The sequence below is a fragment of the Gymnoscopelus microlampas genome, assembly GCF_963454915.1.
Source record: "Gymnoscopelus microlampas genome assembly, chromosome: 4".
In the NCBI taxonomy this organism is placed as follows: domain Eukaryota; kingdom Metazoa; phylum Chordata; class Actinopteri; order Myctophiformes; family Myctophidae; genus Gymnoscopelus; species Gymnoscopelus microlampas.
In genome coordinates, this window is record NC_139941.1 from 3572349 (window position 1) to 3600113 (window position 27765).

At 40.3% G+C, this 27765-nt stretch overlaps 2 protein-coding genes across 2 annotated transcripts; both read right to left on the reverse strand.

The window, feature by feature from the left end:
- Window positions 1-287: 287 nt before the first annotated feature.
- Window positions 288-2315, reverse strand: LOC311043810 (4-galactosyl-N-acetylglucosaminide 3-alpha-L-fucosyltransferase 9-like). The gene has a single exon (XM_084055177.1). The coding sequence runs from the start codon at window positions 2284-2286 to the stop codon at window positions 1240-1242; it is 1047 nt and encodes a 348-aa protein (XP_083911303.1). The 5' UTR covers window positions 2287-2315; the 3' UTR covers window positions 288-1239.
- Window positions 2316-9578: 7263 nt separating this feature from the next.
- LOC311043843 (myosin heavy chain, fast skeletal muscle-like) lies at window positions 9579-26010 on the reverse strand. The gene is made up of 41 exons (XM_084055213.1): window positions 25985-26010; window positions 24979-25021; window positions 24629-24847; window positions 24405-24548; window positions 24031-24187; window positions 23913-23940; window positions 23715-23823; window positions 23512-23604; window positions 23359-23422; window positions 23051-23149; window positions 22863-22966; window positions 22188-22326; window positions 21715-21833; window positions 20397-20546; window positions 20133-20303; window positions 19724-20027; window positions 18954-19018; window positions 18543-18630; window positions 18234-18351; window positions 17987-18110; window positions 17758-17894; window positions 17268-17523; window positions 16522-16764; window positions 15968-16144; window positions 15743-15888; window positions 15517-15607; window positions 15038-15427; window positions 14692-14818; window positions 14409-14527; window positions 13748-13944; window positions 13179-13362; window positions 12928-13093; window positions 12659-12783; window positions 12203-12511; window positions 11884-12087; window positions 11673-11798; window positions 10896-11066; window positions 10708-10812; window positions 10532-10627; window positions 9806-9934; window positions 9579-9703 (listed from the first exon to the last, which is right to left on the reverse strand). Exons 3-41 carry the CDS (start codon window positions 24833-24835, stop codon window positions 9683-9685), a joined length of 5802 nt encoding a protein of 1933 aa, XP_083911339.1. The 5' UTR covers window positions 24836-24847; window positions 24979-25021; window positions 25985-26010; the 3' UTR covers window positions 9579-9682.
- Window positions 26011-27765: the final 1755 nt, after the last annotated feature.

The following is a 27765-nucleotide window of genomic DNA, read 5'->3' on the forward strand; positions in this document are numbered from 1 at the left end:
GTATCGAAGTTTCATGGCTGTAGGTCAAACAGGGCACGAGTTGTACCTGTTCAAAGTTGGCATTTTCAATTGAGTGCTATAGCGCTACCTTTTGACGAAAGATTGTGAGATTTATTTCTTGATAGTTTTTCATGACCATCTATCATATGGCCGAGTTTCGTAAAAAGCGTATGCACGGTTTAGCCAGAACTGCGAAAGGTGGCAGAAGAAGAAGAAATGGAATAATGCCAATATCAAAATGGGTCCATGCTGGAAGCCTGGCCCCGTAAATACATTCAAACAATGTAAATGAACTAGACAACTTTAATAGCATAAAACAACAAAGGTACTGTAAATGGAACCTGTTGCTACTCAATTGATGGTTATAATCAACGACGAGCAACAGAGAAAATCTTTGATCTAAACTTGGGTCTGAAAGGCATCATAGTAAAAATGCGATCAAATGTGATGAAATATCATCAGTGACAAGAACATAAAAAGTCAACAACACAATAAACAGTATAATCTACGGTAGTAGTAATAATGTGCTTTAAATACCTAAACCAATAGTCTAAAACAGGGGTGGGCAGCATTGATTTCCAGAGGGCCATACTGACTTCGATAAAATGAGTGAAGGGCCACACATTGTAAAATTGAATTGAAACTTGAAACACATAGTGCTGAATTATGTTGACACTGTATGAATTTGGTAGACATGCCAGACTACTTTAGAATAAGGTCCTTGCTTTCACAACAAGAATTTTCTGTTACAAAATGTTTTTTTTTTTTTTTGCAGATGTACTACAAAAGATACAAAGCGACAGAGCGACAAATATGCTGTGTATCTTTGTATCTGCCCGTATGAATGCAGCATCATAGCCATGATGCAGATATAATTTATTAAATGAATACCAACGTTGGAACTGGAAAGGTGTTCTTCAGGGATTGATTTAATCCCTGTTTCACTGTTACATTATAAACATAAAACAATTAAGTACATACGGATGGAGGAATGCAGGTATGTACTCAAATGGTAAATATTAATTACTATTAATTGGAGTCAAGTTAAATTAATGGAGCCTTTTAGAATGTAGATTTTTTGGGGGTGTCATTTGAAGAAAAAAAATAGGACTTGGCGGGCCGGATTGAGATGGTCAAAGCCGGCTGCATGTTGCCCATGTGTGGCCTAAAACAATAGAAACAAAATATATAGATAAACTAAAAGAACAATAAGTGCATCCTACAACAAATCTGACAGTGTCAGTATGAAAAGTACCAGTCATACAGATTGTGTACAGCACTGTAACCCTTGTCCCATGAAATGTGATCACAGGCAAGACAAATGGGTAGAGTGAACTCATTCTGTAATGTCTGAAGATGAGGCGTAGCTTTGAGGAACCTTCTCCACTGGAAGTACTGCAAGTACTTCAAATCATCCTTGTCCAACTGAAGCAAATACTCTGCCAGTGATCTGGCATCTGGGAAATCATTGATATGAATGAAAGAGCCAGGTGGGATGAACTCTTCGTAATTCTCTCTTCGTGGGCCCAGAACTACTGGCACCGTTCCCACTGCCAAAGGTCCGTTCACCTTTTCTGTGATGTAGTCTCTGTGAATGGAGTTTTCAAATGCAAGGTAAAACTTGCAACTTGCCAAGGTTGGGAAAAAGTCCTCATATCTTAGTTGTGTTGTTGTGTAACCATAACCACCATAGATATGGACTTTGATGTACTTACTCAATTCTTTAAAGTATTGTTCCCTGGCACCTACACCGGCTGTACCGTGGTTGGACACTATCCAACATAGTAACTTGTCTTTCTTTGGCAAGACAAAATCATCATCTGTCACAGTTTTCTTTGTTATAAGCTCATACCTTGCTGTGATGTCAGCATCTCGTCTGTAGCTCAGTGTCAGATTGAACAGGTTTTCAAGACCTGGTGTTTTTTCTGTATGAGTCGGTGACTCTACATGATACCAAATCCATTTTTGGAAATGAGGTCGTGGGGCTTTTGGCAAGTTTTCCAAGTTTGGATGAATGTCTCTATGAAATAAAATGATGGCATCTGCTTCATTGTATAGAGATCGGTCATATGTCAGCTCACAGCTGTCTATGTTATAATAGGTCACACAGTCCCTGAAATCAAACTTTATACCTTGTGGTGGGATCCACACAATGACAATCGGCTTTCTGTGGTTCTCCAATGGCAGAGTGTCACTGATTTTTTGCATTTCAGATGTGCATAAATGAGATGCCTTCTCAAAGTAAAAGAAACATACTATCATTGTGCACACCACTCCTAAAGCCATTATCCTCTCAATATGTAATTTGTTGCTTAAACCCATCATCGTTCTCCTGTGGAGTAAAATAAATAAGTTAGTTTGACAGCACTAATTGCCACAATGTCTTAAGATTAATATAAGCCTAATAAACAAATAAATAAAAGCTTAAGAGCCTTTTCATCTACAATTTTATCAGAGATTATCTTACATGGTCAGGCAGTCAGGAGAGTTGGTACGTGGTAGGCAGATGAAGCAGGTCTTCCTTAAGCGTCTGATGGTCAGGGTGTAAGAAAGGTCTCTCTGGATGTGCTGGCTCTCCAAGGGATCTGTTGCTCAGTCTGGTTGGTTAAGTCTTGTCCCATTGGCCTCTCTCTCTCTTGCTCCTCCCCTCATGAGGTTTTTCTTTATATTGATTGAGTTATTGCAATAACAGAATGGACATGATATTACTAGCAAATGAACAGTTATTTCTTTTGAAAAAATGAAAAATATACTCTATATATTTTTTTCATGATAATGTACAAGAATGAATGACATAGATGTCATGGTGAACGGAGAGTTGGCAGTGGCTGGGTGTCTGTGGGAGGCGTGTAAGTAAGTAAATAACCATTAAATGCCGCTCTCTGCAGTAACAAATTTCAGCAGACACCACTATTCGCATAACTGCAGGAGAAAATGAAATATCGCCCTCTATGATAACACATTAAGATAGAAACATCTATTGGCATAGCCGTGGGAGAAAATTAAATGTTGCTACCGCCCTCTAGGGTAACATATTAATATAGACACTTACCTTGGCATAACCACGGGAGAAAACAGAACGTGTGTCTACCGCCATCCATTGACTTTGAAGCTGAACTACAGCAGTGTCACCAGTAGGTGACTTGTAGTCTACTCGTGGAAAATGTTTGGGTGCTCAAAATGTATTTTGCGTTCAAATACGAAGACATAGTACATGTGCAGAGTACATGTAATAGTATAGTTTACATATGTCCAGATGTAATTTTTAAGGTTTCGAGGCCTGTAAGGCTCGAAGTCTTATTGCGTTGCTTGGCTTTCTCTTTCCTCCGCCGTTTTTTCAGTTCTGGCCCAACCGTGCATACGCTTTTTACGAAACTCAGCAATATGGTAGAGGGCTATGTCAAACGGCAAAGACCCGAAACTCACAACCATTGGCCAAAGGGTGGCGCTGTAGCACTCAATTGAAAATGCCAACTTTGAACAGGTACAACTCATGCCCTGTTTGACCTACAGCCATGAAACTTCGATACACACATGCATCTCCTCATGCCTAACAACTTTCATACCTGAATTTTGACCTCTGACCTTTAGATCTCCCACCATTTTGAATTATATGAAAAACAGTTAAAACCTATCTCCTCCTGGGATTTTTTAGTAATCTGCACGAAACGTTTTACACATGAACTTTGAACCTATGCCGATACAACGGTGGGAGCGGATTTTTTCTAAGTGAAAAAATGAAGCTTTAATGAGCCAATGAATGTTGCAGTTTTATGACAATTATCCATCTGCCCATAACACATACATGCAGACTCACATTTCTTTGAAACTTTGCGGTAATGTAGAGGGTCATTCCAGATATCACTGAAACCAATCTTACTCCAATTGGTCATTCCAGATATCACTGAAACCAATCTTACTCCAATTGGTCAAAGGGGGGCGCTATAGTGATTTTTTGAAAATGCAAACTTTAAACAGGCAAAAGTCATGCCTTGTTTGGCCGACAGCCATTAAACCTGCTTACACATGTGCCTTGACTTGAGGAACACATCTATCACGTTGACCAGTAAGCTCCACCCTTAGATTGTCAAAGCAGACATAACATGAAATGCTTATTTGAGAGTATGTTTTTTCAATGTATGACGTACTTCATTGTGAAAATAGCCCATCTACAATCTCACAACTTTTCAGATAGCAACGTTTTGTGAGCTTGTAGATCGGCTGCTTTCACTGGTTTCGGTTTCGAGGAGACATACAATTTCTCTATTGGTAAATGGTTTGTGAACGAGTGATCTTAGTGTTAGTGAAACAGGGGCTTGGTTCAGAAGGCAAAAGTTTATGATCTTCAACAGACAACTTCAGCCCGGATGAAGCTATAGCACTACAGGAAGTGTCTCAGCCTGTGAGTCCGAAGGTTGAGAGTTTGATTCCTGTCAATGGCAATAGGTTGAGCTGTCTGTTTCTCTCACTCTGTCTAGCTGTCTCTCTCTATCGCTCTGTCTGTAGGTGGGTCATTCCACTTTTAAATTGCATCGCACAAAACATGACTGCATCAAATAATGCATGTTATTTGATGCAGTCATGCAAGATAACATGAAATGCTTATTTGAGAGTATGTTTTTACAATGTGTGACATACTTCATTGTGAAAACAGCCGATCTACAATCAAACAACAGCTTGTAGATCGGCTACTTTCACTAGTTCGTTCTGAGGAGACGAAAACAATCTTTATTGCTAAATGGTTTAATTGTGAACCAGTTATCTAGAGTAGTTCGGGACACAGAGGCTTGGTTCATAATGGACGAAAATAATTATAGATGTCAACAGACACTATCAGGGAGGCCATATATATAGCTCAATGAGAAGAGAGGCAGCCTGTGAGTCCATGGGTCACTGGTACGATCCTTGTCCCTGACATTGTATTGAGGTGATGTGGCATTCTTGGGTTTACACATAGTGTTGCTTAGGCGTTGTTTTACTGAGGTTAGGGTTAGTGAGGGTTTAAAATGCTCATTTGTTAATTGCATGGTCTTCTTTCTCTCAAGTTCAGTCTTCTATGTTTCTATGGCTTATTGTGCATATTACTTATCATTGCTTCTTTCTTTTTTCTTTCTGCATTCACTGGCCCCGTATTATTGCTGCTTGCAGCTATATTTACGGGGCCAGGCTTTCAAGCCAGGCTCCGTCTTGATATTCGCTTTATTCCGTTTCTTCTGCCACTTTTCGCAGTTCTGACTGAACCGTGCGGTCGCTTTTTACGAAACTCAGCCATATGGTAGATGGTCATGAAAAACTGTCAAGAAATAATTCTCACAATCTTTCGTCCAAAGGTGGCGCTATAGCACTCAATTGAAAATGGCTACTTTGAACAGGTACAACTCATGCCCTGTTTGACCTAGAGCCATGAAACTTGGATACACACATGCGTCTCCTCATGCTGAACAACACATTACATTGGCTCATAACTTCCAAGGTCCTTTTACAGGTCCAAAGTTCATGTGTAAAGAGTTTTGTGCAGATTACACAAAAATCCCAGGAGGAGATAGATTTTAACTATTGCAGTTTTATGAAAATTATTCATCTGCCCCTAACACATACATGCAGACTCACATTTCTTTGAAACGTTGCAGTAATGTAGAGGGTCATTCCAAATATCACTGAAACCAATCTCACTCCAATTGGCCAAAGGGGGGTGCTATAGCAATTTTTTAAAAATGCTAACTTTAAACAGGCAAAAGTCATGCCTTGTTTGGCCGAAAGTCGTGAAACTTGCTTACACTTGTGCCTTGATTCATGAGGAACACATCTATCGCTTTGACCAGTAAGCTCCGCCCTTAGATTGTCCGCAATTTTGAGCAGTTTGAAAAACACTTAAACCCAGGATTTTTCAGCTATTTGCGTGAAACTGTATCATCTGTTTCCAATGGTTTCTCGCTTAAGCATCTGCCTGACAACTGCAAGGTCGCCGGTTCAAGGCTCACTTCATGCAGAGTTTATTTAAAGTGCAATGCAAACAACATGACTGTATCAATGAATTCATGTGCAATTGATAAAGATAACATGAAATGCTTATTTGAGAGTATGTTTTTTCAATGTATGACATACTTCATTGTGAAAATATCCGATCTACAATCTCACAACTTTTCAGATAGCAACGTGTTGTGAGCTTGTAGTTCGGCTACTTTCAGAAGTTTCGGTTCCGAGGAGACTTACAATTTCTCTATTGGTAAATGGTTTGTGAACCAGTGATCTAGAGCAGTTAGCAAAACAGAGGCTTGGTCCATCAGGGACGGAAAGAGTTATAGATGTCAACAGACACTGTCAGGGGGGCCATATATCTAGCTCAATGAGACGAAAGGCGGCCTATGAGTCCGGAGGCCACTGGTTCGATCCCTGTCACCGACAATGTGTGAGGTGATCGTGATTTGGCATTCTTAGGCTTACGCATAGTATTTCTTGAGGTTAGGGGTAGGCATATAGTTTTACTGAAGTTAAGGTTAGTGAGGGTTTAAAATACTCATTTGTTAATCGCATGGTTGTCTTTCTCTCAAGTTCAGTCTTCTATGTTTCTATGGCTTATTGTGCATATTACTTATCATTGCTTCTTTCTTTTTTCTTTCGGCATTCACTGGCCCCGTATTATTGCTGCTTGCAGCTATATTTGGTAGTTATTATTTAGTCACAAGCTCTTGTTAATAATTTTCATTGATTGAATATTTACAAAACCTTACAGAAACACTGAAACACTTTCAATGTTACTTTCAATATCTTTCAAACATAGCAGATCTACAAGCTCAGAAACATGCCATGACACACAACGACACACAACGCTGTCGCATGAAGAAGTTATTAATCTGCATTCTACTGAAAAAACAAACATCATTATAAGTGTAGTCGGTTGAGCTTTCCCTTAATTAGCTGTATTTATGTGACGCCCTGCCCTGAGACACCTGACTGATGGCTGATTAAAAGGGAGCTGTACGCAGCCAGTAGGGTCGTGGGTGCGGGAGAATGTCATTGATGGCATCTGGCGGTGGGATAGTCTGTTTCCCCCCCCCACCTGTCGTATAGCCTCATATGCGGACTCGCATCCGGAGCTGCTGTGTTTCTTTAGCTCCTGATGGTTCAGTGGCGTGCTGCCTCGTGGACCAGCCAGTGAGCGCTGACTGCGTGGCCTCTTCCCCGTCGTATAGCCTCGTATGCGGACTCGCATGCGGCGCTGCTCAGCCTGTTGGTGGTGTGCTGCTTCATGGACCAGAGCGCTGATGACGGCAAGGCCTCTCATTGCCTAGTGTGGCTCAATTAATCTGAGGAGGAGCTCTGTGCCCCTGCTGTTTGTGTCCTTTTATTATTTTCTTGATTAGGTTATTGTTTATTTATTCTGCAAGCCAATGTCGGGCTAAAGAGTGCATAGAAATAGTTAAACCAGGTTACTTTCTTGCCAGGGTGGGCCATAGTTCTACAGGTGGCTGGTTTCACGTGGGGGTGTAGGCTTGTCTCTGGGGTTTGGGCATGTAACCGTTTGCTGTGCCTGCCTGCATATTTATTTCTTTTTTTTAAGACTGTTAGAGTGAAGAATATAGAATATAGAATATAGTATGTGCATTTTAATCATGTCTTACATGATTGTGTTTGTGTGTGGTGAAACCCTTTCAGATTTCCCCTCACATCCCTCACTCACTGCCTTCCTCCTGTCAGTGACAGTGCTGTGGACTCCGCTGGCAACCCCCTTTAGGTCATTGACATTTTAAAGTAGTAAAGTATCTGCCCTGAGCCTAAAAAAAGTAATTTATTTTTGTAAATGAAAACCCACGTCTTTGCTCCTCTTTCCCCTTTTAAACCTGACGTTGGGTATTCTGAACTGTGAATTTATGTGGTATTCTCTGGGTGAAACTCCCAGGGTGGCGTAGTCGGGTATTCTGTTCCAGGCCCTGGTTACATAAGCATTATATTCAATTCATAATATTATAAATAATGGAGCACCAAAATATGACGTCATTTACGCATCCTACCTGGGTCAAGTTTCTTTCCCCCATTCTGAATCCCCATAGACTTGAGTCAAATAAGAACTGTGTTCCAAAAATAAACAAATGAGCCTGGCGGTTTGACTCATATGGATATGAGTCAAACATATGCATCAACTGACAGCGAGAAAGCGCAAATTTTACCGCTGCCGAAGTAGCAATATTTTCGCCAGAAACAGACTGTATCAAATATGAGTGACTGACTATCGTTAACGATACAGAGCCACCTTCCTGACAATATCGCTGGGACAAATCGTTTATTTTTTGACCACCTAGGGCATACATGGGCAACTGGCGGCCCGGGGGCCACATGCGGCCCCCACTTTCACTTAATGTGGCCCACAGGTTAATATCGGAATACTGATATAGTATTGACTTCAGCTGTTCCAATTTCAAACATGCAAACATAACCCGCATTCAGTCTATATTGGTTGTTTAATGACTATTATTAAAATGTATTTTTTATGTCCAATGTACAATGTATTTGTATTTAAGTTCATAAAGTAGTTATACATAAGTATAACTTATGTATTTGAAATGAAATACAAATGTTACTGTTCCAATTCGAAAATAGCAAAAATAGCCGATCTACAAGCTCAAACGCTATTTTTGCTACTTTTGAGTGACATAGTAGAATGACGAAGCAGGACATTAATTTACGAAATAAATCAAGTTAAAGTATGAGGTAAGAGGTTTCTGCCCGAGAGCAATAATATGCAATGTGGCCCACTGGAGTGAGTGTGGAAATATACTGGCCCTCTACATCATCAAAGTTGCCCACCCCTGACCTAGGAGATGAACGAGTGACGTCAGGACTTCGGTACTCTATAGCATTCACATTGCTTTCAGAATATTATTAAAACATTTGCATTTGTTTCAGATTATTATATCAAGCATTTTTAAAATATGATGGTTGGATGTGTCATTGTCACTTTGAAGAACTTTGTCATTTAATTTAACGTCATCTTTGTTTTCTTTCCAGTTGTACAGTACATGAGGAGATTTATGTCGTATTAGGCTGTTCAAACAGTGATAAAAACATACATAAAGAGGCCATGTTTGGACGGGATGGTGAGGTGATATGGTACGCAGACTTCAACAAGCAAAAGGGAGTGATGCCTCTGCCTAAATTTCTAGATCCAATGATCTACCCAACAGACCCTTATCTACAAGCTGTGGGTGATCAGGAAGGCTGCAAATTCAACCTGAACGTGGCGACCAGTGGAACAAGGTACAGAAATACTAACTAGAACTAGAACTATTTCTAAGAAAAAAATGTTAGCCTGCCGCTCGCTAAGTGTTTTAACTCCCTTTGATTACTTGTAAGTACTTTAACTCATATACAATACAGTAATAGACTTTTGAGTATTTGTACTCGTTTTCTGTACTTTTGAATATTTTTACTCGTGTTCTGCAGTAGATTTTACTCATTCAAAGTACGTGTAAGTATTTTTCCTCATTTAACAACTTTTAAGTCAAAGTACCTTTTTAGGTCTTGTTCAGATAGTTAAAAAGTAATGACAAGACAAAGTAATGACTACAAGAAACAATAGAATTTTGTTGCCACCTTTATTGAATACAATGGGTCATATTTTATGACTTTTTGAATACAACGGGTCATATTTTATGACTTTGTATGGTGACTTGAATTGGAGAGCTTATTCAGCAGCTTCTTTTCCCTGTAACAATAGAACAACATCATTTTAGATATTCAACATGAATCTTTAGTTAAATCTTAGTTAAAGATAATGAACCTTCAGTTCATATTGCGCATGTATTACCTTGGAGTCACGACTTTTAGCTCTCATCTTGTTGACCACGCCTTCAGCGATGTCAGCACGCTCTTCAGCCTCCTCCAGCTCATGCTGAACCTTTCTGCACTTGGAGAGGTGAGTGTTGGCTGCTTCCTCCTACAATATGATAGAGACGGTTCACAGCCTCAATATTTGAAAAAAGCATCTTACAATTATAGTCCAATAAGACAATTTCAGGAATGTGAATAATACAGTGGCCCATGCAGCATGTTCATGAGTGCCTTGGGATCACATGAATGAGCCTTGACAGGTTATCATTGGAACGGCACGATGTTACAGTAACAGGTCAGAGCTTCCACAACACCCATGGGTACAGTGCAGTGCAGTTCCGTGGTAAACATGGCATACTGCAGAAGCATGGCAAGCGATTAGAGATTACGTGTGCCGCTCGTGGGAAGCAGCAAGATGGGCACTGAAAAATGATCTGCTGTTGGTAATATTGGCATTGTTTTTACACAACTGATTCCTATTAACCCATTAAGACCTGAGGCCAATCTAAAAATGTTTTCGAAATCCTAAAAGTTTGCTGAAAAACGTATGTTTCTATGTCAGTGGTTCTCAAATTTTTCATGTCAAAGACCTCCAAAATCACGTATTTGGCCGATGACCCCCATCTAAAATATAAAAGCTAAGATTCGACTATGCCTATGGAAACCACAACTAAAAATGCATCACTATGTATATTTGTCTTACCGCTTCCTCAGCCTGCCTCTTGTAGCCCTTCACCTTCATCTGCAGCTTGTCTACCAGATCCTGAAGCCTGCCAAGATTCTTCTTGTCCTCCTCAGTCTGAAGTGAGAGTGAATTTATAAATTAATTCGTTTTGTCAATGGCATAATGGTCATTAAAGTGAACATGATATACAGTACCTGGTATGTCAGCTCCTTCACTCTCCTCTCGTACTTGCGGACACCTTTAATAGCATCTGCTCCACCTCTCTGTGCAGAGTCGACCTCTCCCTCCAGATCACGCACCTTCAAAATTGAATTATACATTATTAAATGATTTCCTCTTGTTTCATTGACTATAATTCGTGTTGAAGTAAAGTACATCTTACCCTAGACTCCAGTTTCTGGAGCTGCTTCTTTCCTCCCTTCATAGCCAGGTTCTCCGCCTCATCCAGACGGTGCTGCAGGTCCTTGACTGTGACCTCCAGGTTCTTCTTCATCCTCTCCAGGTGAGAACTAGTGTCCTGTTCCTTCTTCAGCTCCTCGGCCATCATAGCAGCCTGGAAATTCATGTTTGTATTAAGATCAAATATACGTTTCCCGCAAGGAAAATACATCTTGGTATCCATGCCGCTACCACAAACACTTGCCAAGAAAATCACAATAGATTATACGTAACCACACTTTAAGCATGCTTAAATTCACATATTGACTGTGAGACAATAAAATTGTAAATAAAAATCAGATAATCGTGTCATAAGACCAGAAGGAATCTAACCAGATTGTAGGTAATACAATCACAATATGTTAGTACCACTAATTGTTGTTGCTATAAATATCTTGATGGAGGATGGAATGATTCTTGTACCAGTTCAGTCTGCAATGTATCATTCTGTCTCCCCGAGCATATATTTTTGACATATAGACTGAATTGAGTGATTATTTTTTCCCAATGATCTTCATGGCTGTTTGAATAAGACATGCAAGTTTATGATTTAGTGTGAGCCTTCTAAAATGCATCCTCTGTTGTAGCCTATAGAGCAAAGGTTTACAACATGCGCATGTCATGAGCGAGCTGTATTGTATTATATTTTTATATTAAGCATGCCATTAAGGATGTCTAATTGTCCTGGTAGATTGGACAAGGGGCGGACATCCTAACTTACATCAGTGATGGCTTTCTTGGCCTTCTCTTCAGCATTCCTTGCTTCTGAAACACTGTCATCCACTTCACCTTGGACCTGGATCAGGTCACTTTCAAGTTTCTTCTTGGTGCCCGAAAGGCTTGTGTTCTAAAATAAAGATTCAGTTTAATAATGTAAGTATGCATGACTTCTATGTTAAATATTTGATGTTGACAGTTTTCCATTGACTTACCTGAGAGTGCAACAGGCCAGCACGTTCAGTAGCATCCACCAGTTCTTGTTCAGCCACTTTGCGGCCTCTCTCTGTCTGTTCCAGAGCCACTCTCAGCTCCTCAATCTCAGCAACCATGAGGCCGTTCCTACGCTCCACCATGGCAGCTTGCTCCTTCAGATCTTCTGCGGCTCTGAGAGCATCATCAAGGTGCAGTTGGGCATCCTAAAATAAATCACATTTGAGGTGGTCACGTTAAGCGAAACATCACAATGTGACCACTCATTGTTCAGAGCAGCTTCACTGTTTGGATATGTGTCTAACTACTATGTTTTTGCACCTTAAGCGTTCCCTGGACGTTCCTCAGCTGCTTCTGGGCTTCAGCAGCTTGGCGGTTGGAGTGACTCAGCTGAACCTCCATCTCGTTCAGGTCACCCTCCATCTTCTTCTTGATCCTCAGGGCATCGTTCCTGCTCCTGACCTCAGAGTCCAGATTGTTCTGCATGGAGTCAACCACCCTCTGGCTGTTCCTCTTGATCTGCTCCATCTCTTCATCCTTCTCTGCCAGCTTCCTGTCCACCTCACCCTTGATCTGGTTGAGCTCCAGCTGCACACGAAGAATCTTGGACTCCTCGTGCTCCAGAGTACCCTAAAATATAATAAAGGGTCAAAAGGTTGTAGGACCTTTTAATGTAACATTGATCATAAACTGCTACACTGTTTGAATAGAAAACGTATTGAAATAAATCCATGATATAGACAATTGCATTCTTCATCTAGAACCTAAAGGTTTTACCTCTGCTTCCTCCAGGGCTGTCTGGATCTCTGACTTCTCTGTCTCCGTCTGTTTCTTGGACTTCTCCAGCTCATGGATGCTCTTTCCAGTCTCACCAATCTGTTCAGTCAGGTCTGAGATCTCCTCTGCAGTTGATTGAAAACAGTCAATAAGGAACTATTCAATCAGCAATTGAATTTGAATTAAGTTGGTGTTTCCTTATCAGCTTATTGATCTTGAACATTTTATGCATTTCTTAGTGTTATTAGAAGAAATAAAGAAAAACTCACGTTGCAGGTTCTTGTTCTCACGCTTCATGGTCTCCAGATGGTCCAGAGACTCCTCGTAGGAATTCTTCATCTTAAACATCTCAGTGCTGAGAGAACGAGCCTCTTTCTGAGCTCCTTCCAGCTCTGCCTGTCCCTCTTCATATTTCTGCTTCCATTCTGCCAAGACCTGCACACCGTTTGTAATGAAATGTGTCATTTACATCCACTTTAAGGAGGATTGTTTAATTTTAAAATGATGAATGTCAAAGCACCTTATCAAAGTTCCTCTGTTTCTTGTCCAGGTTGGCTGCCAAACCGTTGGCCCTCTCCACATCAATCATGAGGTCTTCCACTTCACCCTGCAGTCTCTGTTTGGTTTTCTCCAGAGAGGCGCACTTGGAATTCACAGCCTCGATTTGCTCCTCAGCTTCCTGAAGACGCTGGGCGAGCTTCTTCCTGTTGGTCGGTTTTGAATGGAATCAAATTATATTGTGGGCAGTATTTTGTATAGTGAGTCGTGCCTGATTTGAACATGTAAAACACAAAATGTGTAAATATAGCATCACAATCATTTTAACCTATTTATACGGTATTTATATGTTGGCTATTAAAAAATAGCAGATATACAGTACAAGCTCACAGCGCGTCAATTCCTGCTATTTTTGACAATTAATGAAAATCTTGAAAGTGTTTTAAAAATGTTGAATAATCTTCTCTGCTGGGGGGCCCCTGGCACAAGACATTGACAGATGGGGGAGGGGGGGGGGTCCCAAAAATCAATTTGTGGATCCTTGGCACAAAAAAGTTTTAGAACCACTGGTGTAAAACATTGACCACTTACTTAGCTTCCTCCAGCTCCTCAGTGCGTTGGACAGCATCAGTCTCATACTTGCTCCTCCACTGACACACCTCAGCGTTGGCCTTGGACATTCCACGCTGCAGTTCAGCCTTGGCCTCCTGTTCCTCCTCAAACTGCTCCCTCAGAAGGTCACAGTCATGGCGAGCTGACTGCACACCATGAGCAAGGGCATTCTTTGCCTGTCAAAAGAAAACAATGCCAAAATAATGTCAGCTGGTTGAAATTACAAAAAGATACAAATTAGGCCTATTTGTAAAAAAAAAAAAAAAAAAAAAAGATGTTCCTTACAATTACAATTTAGGCATTTAGCAGACACTCTTAATCCAGAGCAATTTAATACATCAAATGCATAGAAATGGTAATCCAGGATAGGTAAACCAAAAACCTATCATCAGTATAATGTAAAACATAATGTAATAATCTGTACATTGAAACTATACAAACTATTACTATAGGATACCAGATCAACAACTTAACTTACATCTAGATGACATACTATCTAAATTACATTTTAACCTTTGCATAAGCCTGCAAGGCTATCAAGGCTATAGGGCAACTGCTACGGTCTAAGGTGGAGTCTGAAGAGGTGAGTCTTCAGATTACGGCGGAAGATTGGAGTGAGTCTGCAGTTCTAACTGCTTACCTTGACCTCCTCTTCAACATGTCTCTTCAACTCCTCAATCTGCTGGGTGAAGGCCTGCTTGCCTCTGGTGAGCTGAGAGACGAGAGCTTCTTTCTCCTCAAGTTGACGAGCAAACTCACCTGGTTAGAAATATGAATATTTGTTTCAATTATTTAAATACATCTTTGTTGAATACATATTCCTTAAATTCCTGGGATAATTGCTGATAAAATAATTATCTCTAATTAGGGAATTTGCTCAAGTACGACAAACCACATAGGCAAAGTAGACGGTGAACATTTACCGTTTTCTGTCAACAGTCTTGCTCTCTGAGCTGAGACATCATTTATCTGGCGAACATTCTCATCACTCTTGGCCTTGATTTCACCAAGTTGGTCCTCAAGGGTGCGGCACATCTTCTCAAGATTTCCCTGTTAATTAACATTGGGACATATTCAATCACTGAAGTAAACCTGTTTACCTGTCTACCTGTTTGATCATTGTCATGTCGGTTCATTGTTTGTTACATGAAATGGAGAAGTGTCCTGTATATCCATATGACCTGGGCTTCCTTGGAAGCATTACACTTTAATAAAGAAGTCCCCAATTTTTTGAGCTTTTGGTTCATTGAACCAAGTATTTTGTATTACCTTAGCCTTAGCCACAGCTTCCATGTTGCTGGACAGGTCGTCGATCTCCATCTTGTATTCGCTCTTCTCCTTCTCCAGTTTCTGCTTGACTCTCTGGAGGTTGTCGATCTGTTCACCCAGTTCAGCCACGCTGTCGGCCTGTTTCTTACGGAGGCCAGAGGAGGTGGCCTCATGCTGCAGGGTGGACTCTTCGAGGTCACGACGCAGCTTCTGGAACTCAGCCTCACGCTTCTTGTTCATCTCAATCTGAGAGGCGGTGGCTCCACCAGCCTCCTCCAGCCTCTCACTGATTTCTTCAAGTTCCCTGGAGAGGTCAGCTCTCTGCTTCTCAACCTTGGCACGAGCAGCGCGTTCCGCCTCGATCTCTTCCTCCAGTTCTTCAATACGAGCCTTTCAAATTTACGATTTTAGGTTAACATGTTAAAGTCCTAATACACATACTTATTGTTAATGATTTTACAGAAAGGAAAAATAAATACCTGGAGTTCTTTGATCTTCTTCTGCAGCTGGGCCCCCAAAGATTGTTCATCCTCAATCTTACTCAGAAGTTGGCTTGTTTCAAATTCCTTCCTGTGGAATACAGTATGTCATATTTTAGTGTCATTCTGCAGGTATATTTTTTTCTCCATGGCATTTAAAATTGTTTATTCATTATTATTATTAGGCAAATTATGAATGAATTATAGATATTGAGGTCCACATTACTTCTTTATCTTCTCATCAGACTGTTGCTTGTCATTCTCCAGATCCATGATGGATTCCTGGGTCAGTTTCAGATCACCCTCAAGCTTTCTCTTGGCTCTCTCCAGGTCCATGCGGAGCTTCTTCTCTTGCTCCAGAGAACCCTCCAACTGCACATAATAATATTATTGTTCTTATTATTATTCATTAACAACAATAAACATACAGTGTTCACTTCTATGAACTCACATCGTCGACTTGCTGTTCCAGCTTGGTCTTGGCCTTGGTCAGAGTGTTGACTTTGTCTTCCTCTGCCTGCAGGTCATCCAGGGTCTGCTGATGTGACTCTTGGAGGGCTTTCTTCTCCTTGGTCAGCTTAGCAAGTCCTTCATCCTGAGAGGCCATCTCCTCAGTCAGGTTCTTCACCTAAATGAACCCAACATAGACAGTGTTAATAAGTCCTTCATCCTGAGAGGCCACCCCCTCAGTCATGTTCTTCACCTGATTAAGCAGAACAGAACTGGAATAGATCATTATTCCACTTGTTCTCTGTCGGGTGGAAACCTCATTATGTCCAAAACACTTACTTTTCAGGATTCACATCCAATTATAGCAAAAGTAGCAGATCGACAAGCTTGTAGATCTGCTACTTTTGATGCTTTTGTGTGACGTTGTGGTACGATCAAGTAGGCCGTTAGTTTACGAAAAAAACACAACAAGTTAAAATATGGAGATGGAGGTTTCTGCCCAACAGCAACGACTACTAACTTGATAGAAACCCCAGAGAGTTTATGATCACAAACCTTGTTTTCAGTGGCGTGTTTCTCCTTCTCCACTTTGGCCAATGTGAGCTCCAGGTCATCAATGTCCTTTTTGAGCTCAGAGCATTCGTCTTCCAGCTTCCTCTTCTTGGCGGTCAGTTCCGCGTTGATCTCCTCCTCGTCCTCCAGTCTCTCGGTCGTCTCTTTGACCTTTGCCTCCAACTGGATCTTACTTTTAATAAGACCCTCACATCTCTCCTCAGCATCATTCAATGCTTCATCTCCCTGGTTGTCAATGAAAAAGATAAGTGAGGGAACTTGTTGCAGCATTTGTTCTGGGTGAGATATATGAGATTTGTTTTGCAGCTGCTTCCTGGGGGGTGGGGGTACATTAACACAAGGGACATTAACTGACTGAACGAGCTGGTGAAAACGGCAGGCTCTGTCATTGCTAGATTCTGGACGGTACTGAGGCGTTGGCGGAGGTGAGGACGAGGAAGAAGCTGGAGGCTATCAACATCCTCCAAAAGGATATACTATAGTAGTGCGTGCAGGTGAGGAGCAGTGGCATATGCAGATTCAACGGCCCCCACAGAAGAACGACAAATTGGGTCAGGCGTTTGTGCTGGTAGCCATCTAGCTATACAATGATGCCAACAGCCGTTCGACCACCAGACATTCTCTGGCATGGTCTACATCTACATTCTACATTAGATAAAAGATTTGAGACAGGATGATAAACAATATGAAATATTATCAACATTTCCTGTACAAGTGTAGCTACTTACTGATAACGCTGACTGTGCAAGGTTATTTTTCTCCTGCACCAGAGCCACCATCTTCTCTTCCAGTGTCTTTTTCGAGGCCAGGGCCGCGGCCAGGTCGACCTTCATCTTTTCGTAGTTCTCCTTCATGTTCATCAGCTCCTTCTCAGTCTCAGCGCTCTGCAGAAGAGGCTTGATCTTGAAGTACAGCGCCATCCATGGCCAGTTTTTCACATTGCAGAATGAGCGCACGTTGAACTGGATGGAGTAAATGGCCTCTCTGTGGAAAAACGGTTGAAGTGTGTCATGATTGTGGACAGTGATGAAAGAAGTATACTCACATGTGTTACATAAGTAAAAGTATCAATACTGCAATGTAGAAATACTCTGTTACAAGTAAACGTCTGGTATTTAAAATTTACATGAGTAAAAGTATAAAAATACTGACATCAAAATATAGTACCGAAAGTAAAAGTACTCAAACTCATATCAATTAATGATGTTTTCAAAGTACCTCCTAGCCATCATCTTGACAAACTCCCGTCTCATGACGTAAGCTCGTGCGAGAGCCTGAGTCATGGTTACCAGAACAAACAGCTTTTCATCTCGCATCTCCTCAAGGACACCCAGCAGACCAGCTTTGAAGAACACCTGCATATAATGTTATAATGTAACTGAACAACTGTAAAATCATCTTTTAGTCCTTTGTCGATAACGTTAAACAAGATTTGCATTGTGTTTACCTTGGTGTGTCCAAACTTGTACTCATCTTGAGGTACGTCAATGGACCCAAGCAGCTTCTCTGAAGCTTTCTTGTTGTCCATGAACGCGCCATCGGGACATGCGCTGGCATTCAGTACTTTGTACCTGTTTTGTAAAAGTTCATGGTCATTTTGCACTGACGTTCAGTACTGTACCTGTTTTGTAAAGGTGGGTCATTTAGCGTTAATAGGTTTGGAACTAAAAGCTGCTGGAAAAAGGAAAGAATACCTCTGCTTGAAGTCAGCATAGGGAATTCTGCTGGGGAAGCCCTTTCTACAAATCCTGATGCCCTCCAGCACACCGTTACACCTCAGCTGATGGATGACCAGGAAGTTCTCCATCAGGCCTGTAAAGATGTTGCTCCATTATTATTATTACTATTAGGACAGAATAGTTACACACTGGTCAAAGTTGTATTAAATGACCACCCCACATTCACTGTTTACATTTTTACTTGGAGTCTTTGACTCGTTGGTAATCATATATATATATATATATATATAATTACATTTAATCACATATATTTTCTGTGTTTACCTGGAGTCTTGGACTCGTTGGGAATGAGGCAACGCACAAAGTGAGGATGAGTGCTCCTCAAGTTGGTCATCAGCAACCCAAGGTTCGCCTATTGAGACATAAAAGAGCCAAGTGGGCTTATTATAAGCCAAAAGTGATACAATATTGTACTTTTCCCTCCACTACAACTATTTGAACACTTTAGATACTCTACAGATTTTGATTGTTCTCGAACATACATTAACCACTTAAGCCCTATTTTAAACTTCAGCCATTGAAAGATAGCTGATCTACAAGCTCACAACTTTGTTTAATTGTTATATTCCAACATGAAAAGACGTGCCTATTTCTTACATGGATATAATGTTGATAATTATAATGCTTCATTCTTACAGGAATATAATGTTAATAATAATGAATAAATATTCTTACCCTGAAAGCACTAGATACAGTCTGCATGGAACCACCCTTCTTCTTGCCTCCCTTCTTATTCGGGTCTGTTTATATTTGTTAGAATCATCAAATCAAAGTTTATTAATATAGCACATTTTCAACGACCAAGGTCGAACCAAAGTGCTGAACAAGAACAAATTAAAAAGCAGGCAAACAGAGCTGAAGAAAAAAATTAAAGCAAAAGAAAAATAATTAAAATAATAAAGGAAGGCAAACAAGTTAAACAGATCACAACACGAATGAAACAAAACAGCATAACAAAGTATACACAATCAAGGTATACATAGCAAGGGTATACATACATGCTCAAGCAGCATTAAAGGCCAGGGAGAAAAAATTGGTCTTTCTTTAATAGATAATTATTTAAAAATCCCTAAGGACTGAGCAGAGCGAATATGAAGAGGCAGGGTATTCCACAATCTGGGGCCGGCCACGGCAAAGGCTCGGCCCCCTCTAGTCAAGAGCAGCTGGTCAGCCAACCTCAAGGGTCTGGCTGGAATATATGGCTGAATGAGCTCAGATAGGTATGGGGGGGGCACCGAAATTTGGGCTTTAAAAACAAACAAAAAAAAACAATTCTAAAGCGGACAGGGAGCCAGTGGAGTGAGACAAGGACTGGTGTGATGGTGCTTTTTCTTGGCGGTGGGGAGGCGAGCGGCAGCATTTTGAACAAGCTGCAGACGCCTGAGGCCAGATTGATCAATGCCTGCGTACAGAGTGTTGCAATAATCAATCAATAATAAACATACCTTCAGGCTCAGGTTGGGGATACAACACAGCCAACAGTTTAACTGAAGACTTCTGGTACAGTTGCACCACAGAGTCGTTCAACGGGTCTTTGTTCTTCTCTAGCCAGCCTGTGATGCTGTAGTCCACAGTTCCAGCGTAGTGGACCAGGGAGAAGTGGGCCTCACCCTTGCCTTTGGCAGGTTTCGGCTTCTCAAAGGCCTTGTTCTTCCCAAGATGCGTGCCATGCAACTTGTCGTTGAAAGTTTTGTCTGAAGCCTTTGGGAACATGCACTCCTCTTCAAGGATGGAGAAGATGCCCAATGGCTTTGTAAAGGAGACAAAAGAGACACATCACCAAAAAACGTAGTGCCAATGACAAAAAACTATATTAACATGTCATGTCCATTAAAGTACAGAATAATTGTATACCTTCTCAATGAGCTCAATGCAGACGGCCAAGTCCATGCCGAAGTCAATGAGATCCCAGGGGATTCCCTCTTTCTTGTATTCCTCTTGTTCAAGAACAAACATGGTGTGGTTGAAAAACTGTTGCAGTTTCTCATTGGTGAAGTTGATGCACAGCTGCTCCAGGGTGTTGAACTGTGAGTGGAAATATCATTAGCCCAATTTCTTGAACTTGCGTAATTTTGACAAAAAGAATTAGTCTCCCACTTTAAAAAAGTCCATGCTTACATCAAAGATTTCAAAACCAGCGATGTCCAGCACACCAATGTAGTAGTTTCTCTGCTGCTTGGTGTCCAGCATCTCATTGATCCTAATGACCATCCACAAGAACAGCTTCTCATAGATGGACTTGGCCAAGGCACCGACTGAGTTCATTACCTAAGGAAATAGGAACATTATTAGTAGGGGTGTGAATTACACAATTTACATTTTAGGCATTTAGCAGACGCTCTTAATACAGAGTGATATACAATAAGCAAGGAAAACACAAGGTAATAGCCTACGTCAAATGCATAGCAATAGTAATCTAGGATCATAGGTAAACCAAGAACCTATCATCAGTCTAAACAGCATCATCTAAAGAAAATACACACCATACACATTATAGGATGCCAGGTCTAAAAATGAACATGGCATTTGTCTACATAACATGCTATTTAAATTACATTTTAGCCTTTACATAAGCCTGCAAGGTCATCAAGGCTGGGGAAAGTGCTACGGCAAGTGCTACGGGCTAAGGTGAAGTCTGAAGAGGTGAGTCTTCAGATTACGGTAGAAGATTGGGAGTGAGTCTGCAGTTCTACTGCAATGGGGAGTTTGTTCCACAGTTCGGGAGCCAGACGGGAGAACAGTCTGTCCCATCTCTCTCTCTCTGGCTTTGAGAGACGGGGAGAGAGAGAAACAGTGAATGTAGGTTTTCATAGACCTGGTCGCTGGTTTCACTCACAGAATCTGGCAACGTCGAAGACAGCTCAGACCAAACCTTTACACCTCTCTCTCCCCCCTCTTCACTACCCGACGGTTCTACCAGTCGGCCCAAGAACTGAACATGTTCGGTTTCCCCGAGTCGGCCAATAAGGCCCCGACGGACGCCCCCACGGACCCCTAATCGACGGAAAGACGATATCCAACGCTTTCCGACGCCGAGTCGGCCCAAAATCGGTGCAGCTGCCTTTAAGGAAGGTTCTGACAGCTTGCCTGTGTTAGCTGATCTGAGGGAGCGGGAGGGGTTGTATGGTTAGATACACAATGTGTAGTGTTTCTTTTTTTTTTTTTTGTACAGGTATGACAATACTGTTAAAATAATATTTCAGAGGTGCAGGGAACTGCACATGTTTCTGCAAAGTCATATTTTTTGTATGCTCGTCATATATTAAATAAATACATAGAAATGAATTTGAATAATGTTGGAGGATCATTTTATTTACAGAAGCTGATTTAAGACAGTCTGGACACTCAAAAAGATGTCAGAGTTGTAATGGTATGCTGTGTTGAGGATATAAGGTGTGTATGAAATCATATCATGGAACTAATGTAACTTACTCACCTGTGGCACAGTCTGTCCCTTAGTGACATACTCGTTTCCGACTTTCACTCTGGGGTAGCAATACGCCTTAAGCATCTCTGCTGAGTTCAGACCCAACAGGTAGCAAATCTTGTCAGCCTCTGAAATGTTCATCCAATTTGCAATTTACAATTTAGGCATTTAGCAGACGCTCTTAATCCAGAGTGCAATTTACAGTAAGCTTATAAGAAAAAAGGAAATCTATTGAAAATATATTTAGCTTCATTTAGAATATAAGTAAATACAATACTTGTGACAAAGTATGCATTATTTTCATTCCTTAGTTGAAGATGAAGCTCACCCTCCGTGCCATCATGATAAATAATAATAATGATACTACTACTACTACTACTACTACTACTACTACTACTACTACTACTACTACTACTACTACTACTACTAATAATAATAATAATAATAATAATAATAATTATATTAATAAAGATGCAGCTCACCCTCCGTGCCATCAGGCTCAGCCTGCTCCTCACGCTGCTTCTGTTTGAACTTCAAGACCCCATGATGCATCACTGAACCGGTGAACTTGTAGATGTACTGTTTCTGCTCAGCGTCGAAGCCCAGGATGTCAATAGCATCCTGATGTCAATAAGCAGAGATGTATTCAAAATATTGAGATTAAGCATTAGATTAACAGACATCCTTTAAAACTCTCTAGAACTCAACAGTAAACAAACCAACATACAGTAAGTGTATACGGAGTATCTGCACATTTCTATAGTGACAATTTGAGGGCTTTCAATACCTTGTAATGTCATTTGAAAAAGAAAACAAATAAGATCAATACTGTGTCAAAAGTAATCAACAAACTATACTATACAAAATGTCAAACATTGGTCAAATTGTCAAATATTACCAAAGAAATAAGCAAAACATTTGTAGATCGGCTATTCTCACAATATTTATCTGTTGAACCGAGTCAAACTAAATGTAATGCCTCAACTGCTACAATTCCAAGTGCTTGACAGGGTGGGGGGTCCCCAGTTCAAATATGATTATTTTGAGGGGTCAAGGCCTGAAAACTTTGAAAAGCACTGCTTTAGAAAAGACATTTTGTAGAGCAACTGACTGCATTAGCACAGTGTATTAGAAAGATTAACATAATGTTCACTGACGTCAGTAGCGTCCAGCTCTTCTTTGTCATTAATGCTGGCCACAGTGATCTGACCCATGCTGATCAACGGGAAGTCGTAGGGGTTGGAGGTGATCAAGCACATTTCTTAAAAGGGATTAAAAAAAGTGTGACATTGTGTTTTAATTGATTCCTTTATGTTCTCATTCCATCATCAGTAATTCCATTTACCAATAATCTCAGGTTTGTGGTTGGTCATCATCTGGAAAAAGATGTGGTAACCTCTCTCTGCAGGAAGCTGGTAGGTCACTCTAGACTTCTCCAGCAGATCTATATGGGTTGTACATAACTCATAATAATAATAATAATAATAATAATAACAAGGGTAAATGTCATTATATATATATATATATATATATATATATATATATATATATATATATGATAATGATAATAATCTATATGGGTTGTTCATAACTCAAAATATAATCCTCAGATTAACGCATACATATTTTATCATCTGTGAACTTCATACTTACATGTCTCAATATCAGCACTGGACAGTTTGCCCGTTGTGTTGAAATGGATTCTGATGAATTTACCCTGTTTGATATATAGCACAATTTGTTGCATCCCTCTACATTGTGGAATTATTGCAAGTTTTCTCATAAAATGTCATTATTTACACTTACAAAGCGAGAGGAGTTGTCATTCCTCACAGTCTTGGCATTACCATAGGCCTCCAGCAAAGGATTGGCTGCAATAATCTGATCCTCCAGTGACCCCTAGAATGTTTTAGACATCGCCCAATATAAAATTGATCAGAATTCTTTCAAATTGAATTGCCATATTGCATATAAATGCTTTATGTTCAAAAACATGTACATAATTATACCTTGATTTTACCACTATCGGCCGCTTTTTCTCCACTTGCAGAACTAGCTGTTGCAAAGTACTGGATGACACGCTTGGTGTTCACAGTCTTTCCAGCACCGGATTCTCCACTGGTTATAAATGCATACATTCAGATAAATGCAGTTACTGAATTTGTGTAAATGTTCCTTTTTTAATGCCTAGTAAATGGGAAACTTACGTGATCAGGACAGACTGGTTCTCTTTATCTGTAAAATGTAAAGCAAACTTTTAATCATGGATACAGCACAAAACCATTATAGTTATATTTTTTTGACATTGTCCTAACTAGTACGTACCCATCAGCATGAACTGATAGGCGTTGTCAGAGACAGAGAAGATGTGGGGTGGAGCCTCAATACGCTTCTTGCCTCTGTAGGCATTTACAACCTCCTGGTCGTACACTGGGAGCCACTTGTAGGGGTTCACAGTTGCACAAAACAAGCCAGAGTAGGTCTGAAGGGGAGAAGAGAGAGAACATTAACATCATACAACATAGCACTGAGCATGCCACATATCTGGGGCAACGGATCACTAGAGCTGGGATTACAGTCACAAGTTGAATTTGTTATTCTATGGTTTTCACTTGATGTTAAATATAACTTGTAGACTGTGTTTCTCTGCTATCGACAGGTGCAATGCTGTACTGTTCTCAGTATGTAGAAAACCTTACATAGATCATCCATGCTGCATAACGCTCTTTGAGGTTATACAGAACGGTGGCTTCAGTGAGGTGGGTCATCATGGCCATGTCCTCAATTTTGTCGTACTTGGGAGGGTTCATAGGGGTGACATCAGCCAACTTCACAGTTCTCTCCTAAAAAAAAAAGCACAACTTCAGAATGTATTGTGATTTTTACTGTGCCACTATTTGATTTTAAATACACCTCTACCTACCATCTTATCCAAGAGCGTTTCCACGGTGACTTTGTCACCGTCCGTCTTTATGATTTTACACTTGAGGTACAGCTCCTTAACATCGGCCACATATGCTGCAGTTTTGGCATCAAAGGGCAAACTTTGAGACTCCATTCTCTCTTTCTCTGGCTTACGGAGGTAAATGGCGGCCTTGCCATACTGCTCCATCTCTGCGTCCGTACTCATGGTGGCGGCTTTCTGTAGACGGACAAATAGATGGCATTGATGCCCTTGCTGACTTGAGATCTGAGCAGATAACTGTAGGACTATGTAGGACTATTCTTATGGTTATAGCTTATTGTAGGTTTAATAGAAAAAGTAACACTCACTTTTTCCCCTCTACCAGTAGCAGTGGAACCTTGTGTGCAACCCCTAAGTGTGGGGAAAAAAACACATCATTTTGAGGACATTAACATGAGTTGAATGATTCAATACACTACTATTTATAATCATGAATTAAATTAGATTATATGAATCCTAATGTTCAGTCTTGCCACACACCACTTTGTAAGAAAGATTTTCTTTTAAATGTCTCATTAGTTCCACACCTAAAAAGAGTGACCCATTTCAATATTATTTACATACATTGAAATAAGATTATACTTGCCAATTCTGTTCTTTTGTTTGGTCGTTTGTTTGTTTTTTGCTTATGCTTAATTTCACCAAGTTATTCTTTTATTTTTTTCATTACAGCCATGTTTCTTGTTTTTTGTATTTGTACTGAAGCAATGCTAGATGTTTTTTTCATACACACTTTAATTCCATTGTATGAACTAAGGTTAGGTTAGAAGAGTTGTGTAGAATAGCCATACTGTACTCAAGTAAAAAATGTTGTTACTTTAAAATAATAACTCTAGTAGATGTAAAAGTACTCTTCCAAATAATTACTTTATTAAGAGTAAGAGAGTATCTGGTAAAAATACATTCACAATGTGAATATAAATAATCACAACATTATTGAAATGTCTAAAAAGAAATGAATGAACAAAAGCCCATTCCAATCTGGCCTAATCCATATCACTATAAATAAAACAATACAAAATCAATCATTTAAATGTGTACAATATAAAATAAATGATTCTGTCCACTAATTCTTATGTGTGTGTAACCTCGGATCGTGTTTGTATCTATATGGCACTATGCACGGAGTCATGATCAAAATGAATAGCTAACATGTCTTATACATTTATATGACTATGAATAGCTATCATCTGTATAACATTTATATGACGATGAATAGCTAACATCTCTAAAACATTGATATGACTAAGTATGAATAGCTAACATGTCTAATAAATTAATAGGACTATGAAGGACGGATGAAGTCTCACTCACCACCAAATGGAACTCTGAACTCCTCTGCAATGGGTGACCGTGGGTCCATCTCAGCCTGCTTTATATGAAGTGTTTAGTGCATGCGGTGCAGAAAGTAAAAGTAGGAGTTGCCTTTAAAAGGTCCTTTCATTCCGACAGACATTGCAGTAATATCTAGCCATTAAATTTAGCCATTAAAATTTAACATTTCAAATCTATTAATAAAATTGTAAAATTATACTTCAAACATCCACATGATACTTGGTGGTGCTTCTTGGCAATGTGGTTTATGTCCATGGCAGTGGCTATGGTATAAAAATAATCTTTAATTGGCAGGGTGGTGGGGTGCTACTGGGTTTATTCATTTGGCCATTACAGCATATCTTGTCAGAAAAAATTGGAACATAATAATGTTAGTTAATATTCAGTTCACTCAAATACTGTACTTGAGTATAATTTGGAGGAAGTTGTCATTTTACATGAGTATGTCCATTGTATGCTACTTCATACTTCCACTCCACTCCATTTCAGGAGGAAACCTCACTAAATGTGACAGCTTTAGTTTTTATGTTTTTGTAGTCAGGGTCACAGTTCAGATGTCCAGACCGCGACCCCCCAAAATGATCATATTTGAACTGGGGACCCCCCACCCTGACAAGCACTTGGAGTTGAGGCATTGAATCTTGTCCCACAGATAAAACATAGTGAAAATAGCAGATCTACAAGCTATTTTCACAATGTTTGCCTCAATCTTTCTTATATTATTTGACAATATGGCCAATGTTTGACCAGTTTGTATAGTATAGTTTGTTGATTACTATTGATGCAGGAATGGCCTTTTTCTTCTTTTTTTTTAGGTAGGCCTATTACAAATGTCTGCATTTTTTTGTAAGACAATTTAAGGTCTAAAAAGTTCTTAAATTGTCACTTCACTGTCATCTGGGTCTCGACCCACAGTTTGAGAAACACTGGTCTATGAGTTTTGAACTGCTCTAACAAATATCCTGGCTTCACTGGGGCACTGCCACTTAAATCCTTGACCTTAAAAAAACTGTCTCGCCTAACGTTATTTCCATTCCCTGTACTCATCGTGTTTCATTTCAGCATTACATTTCACCATAAATGCAATCATTAACAGACTGCGTCATGTATAATTGCACTCACAGCCTCTCTCACACAGCTGATACGGTCCAAGGTACTGGTCACAGCTTGCCCATCCAATCAAGCAGATACATTACAAAGTAGCCGAAACCCAAATCTAGTGGGTTTAATGAGCACTAATGTTATTAATATGACTGAACTATCACCTTTTATAGGGCTGTTTTTACTCTTTTCAAATTGACAATGGAGGAGCCTGTTGCATCGCTTCACTGGTTTTTAGAAGAACCACAAGTTGGGGGGCTAGGCTGGGCGTTCAGGACAGTACAACACCAAGCCTCACTCACGCTCATAAAAATGCACACGCAGTAGCTGACCTGCTGGGGCTGAGGTCAGTCCGCTATGTGGAGTACATCTTGGGGCGATGGGCTGAGAGACTGTCTAAGGATGACTTTGATCTTTTAAGGATCTATAGTGAGGGGGAGGAAATCCCTGATGAGGAGGACCCTTTCCCGGAGTTAGAGCTTTATCCTGACATGAAGAGCTGTTCAGGGCCTTAGCTCAAAGTGTTGATTTGTATACTGTAAATGGTAAGGGTTGTACAAACCCCTAACTCTGTGTTAGGAGCTTTAACACAGCACATGTACAATGCGCTGTGTTAAAGCTCCTAACACAGAGAAGCTAAATGGGAAAGACGAGTATGG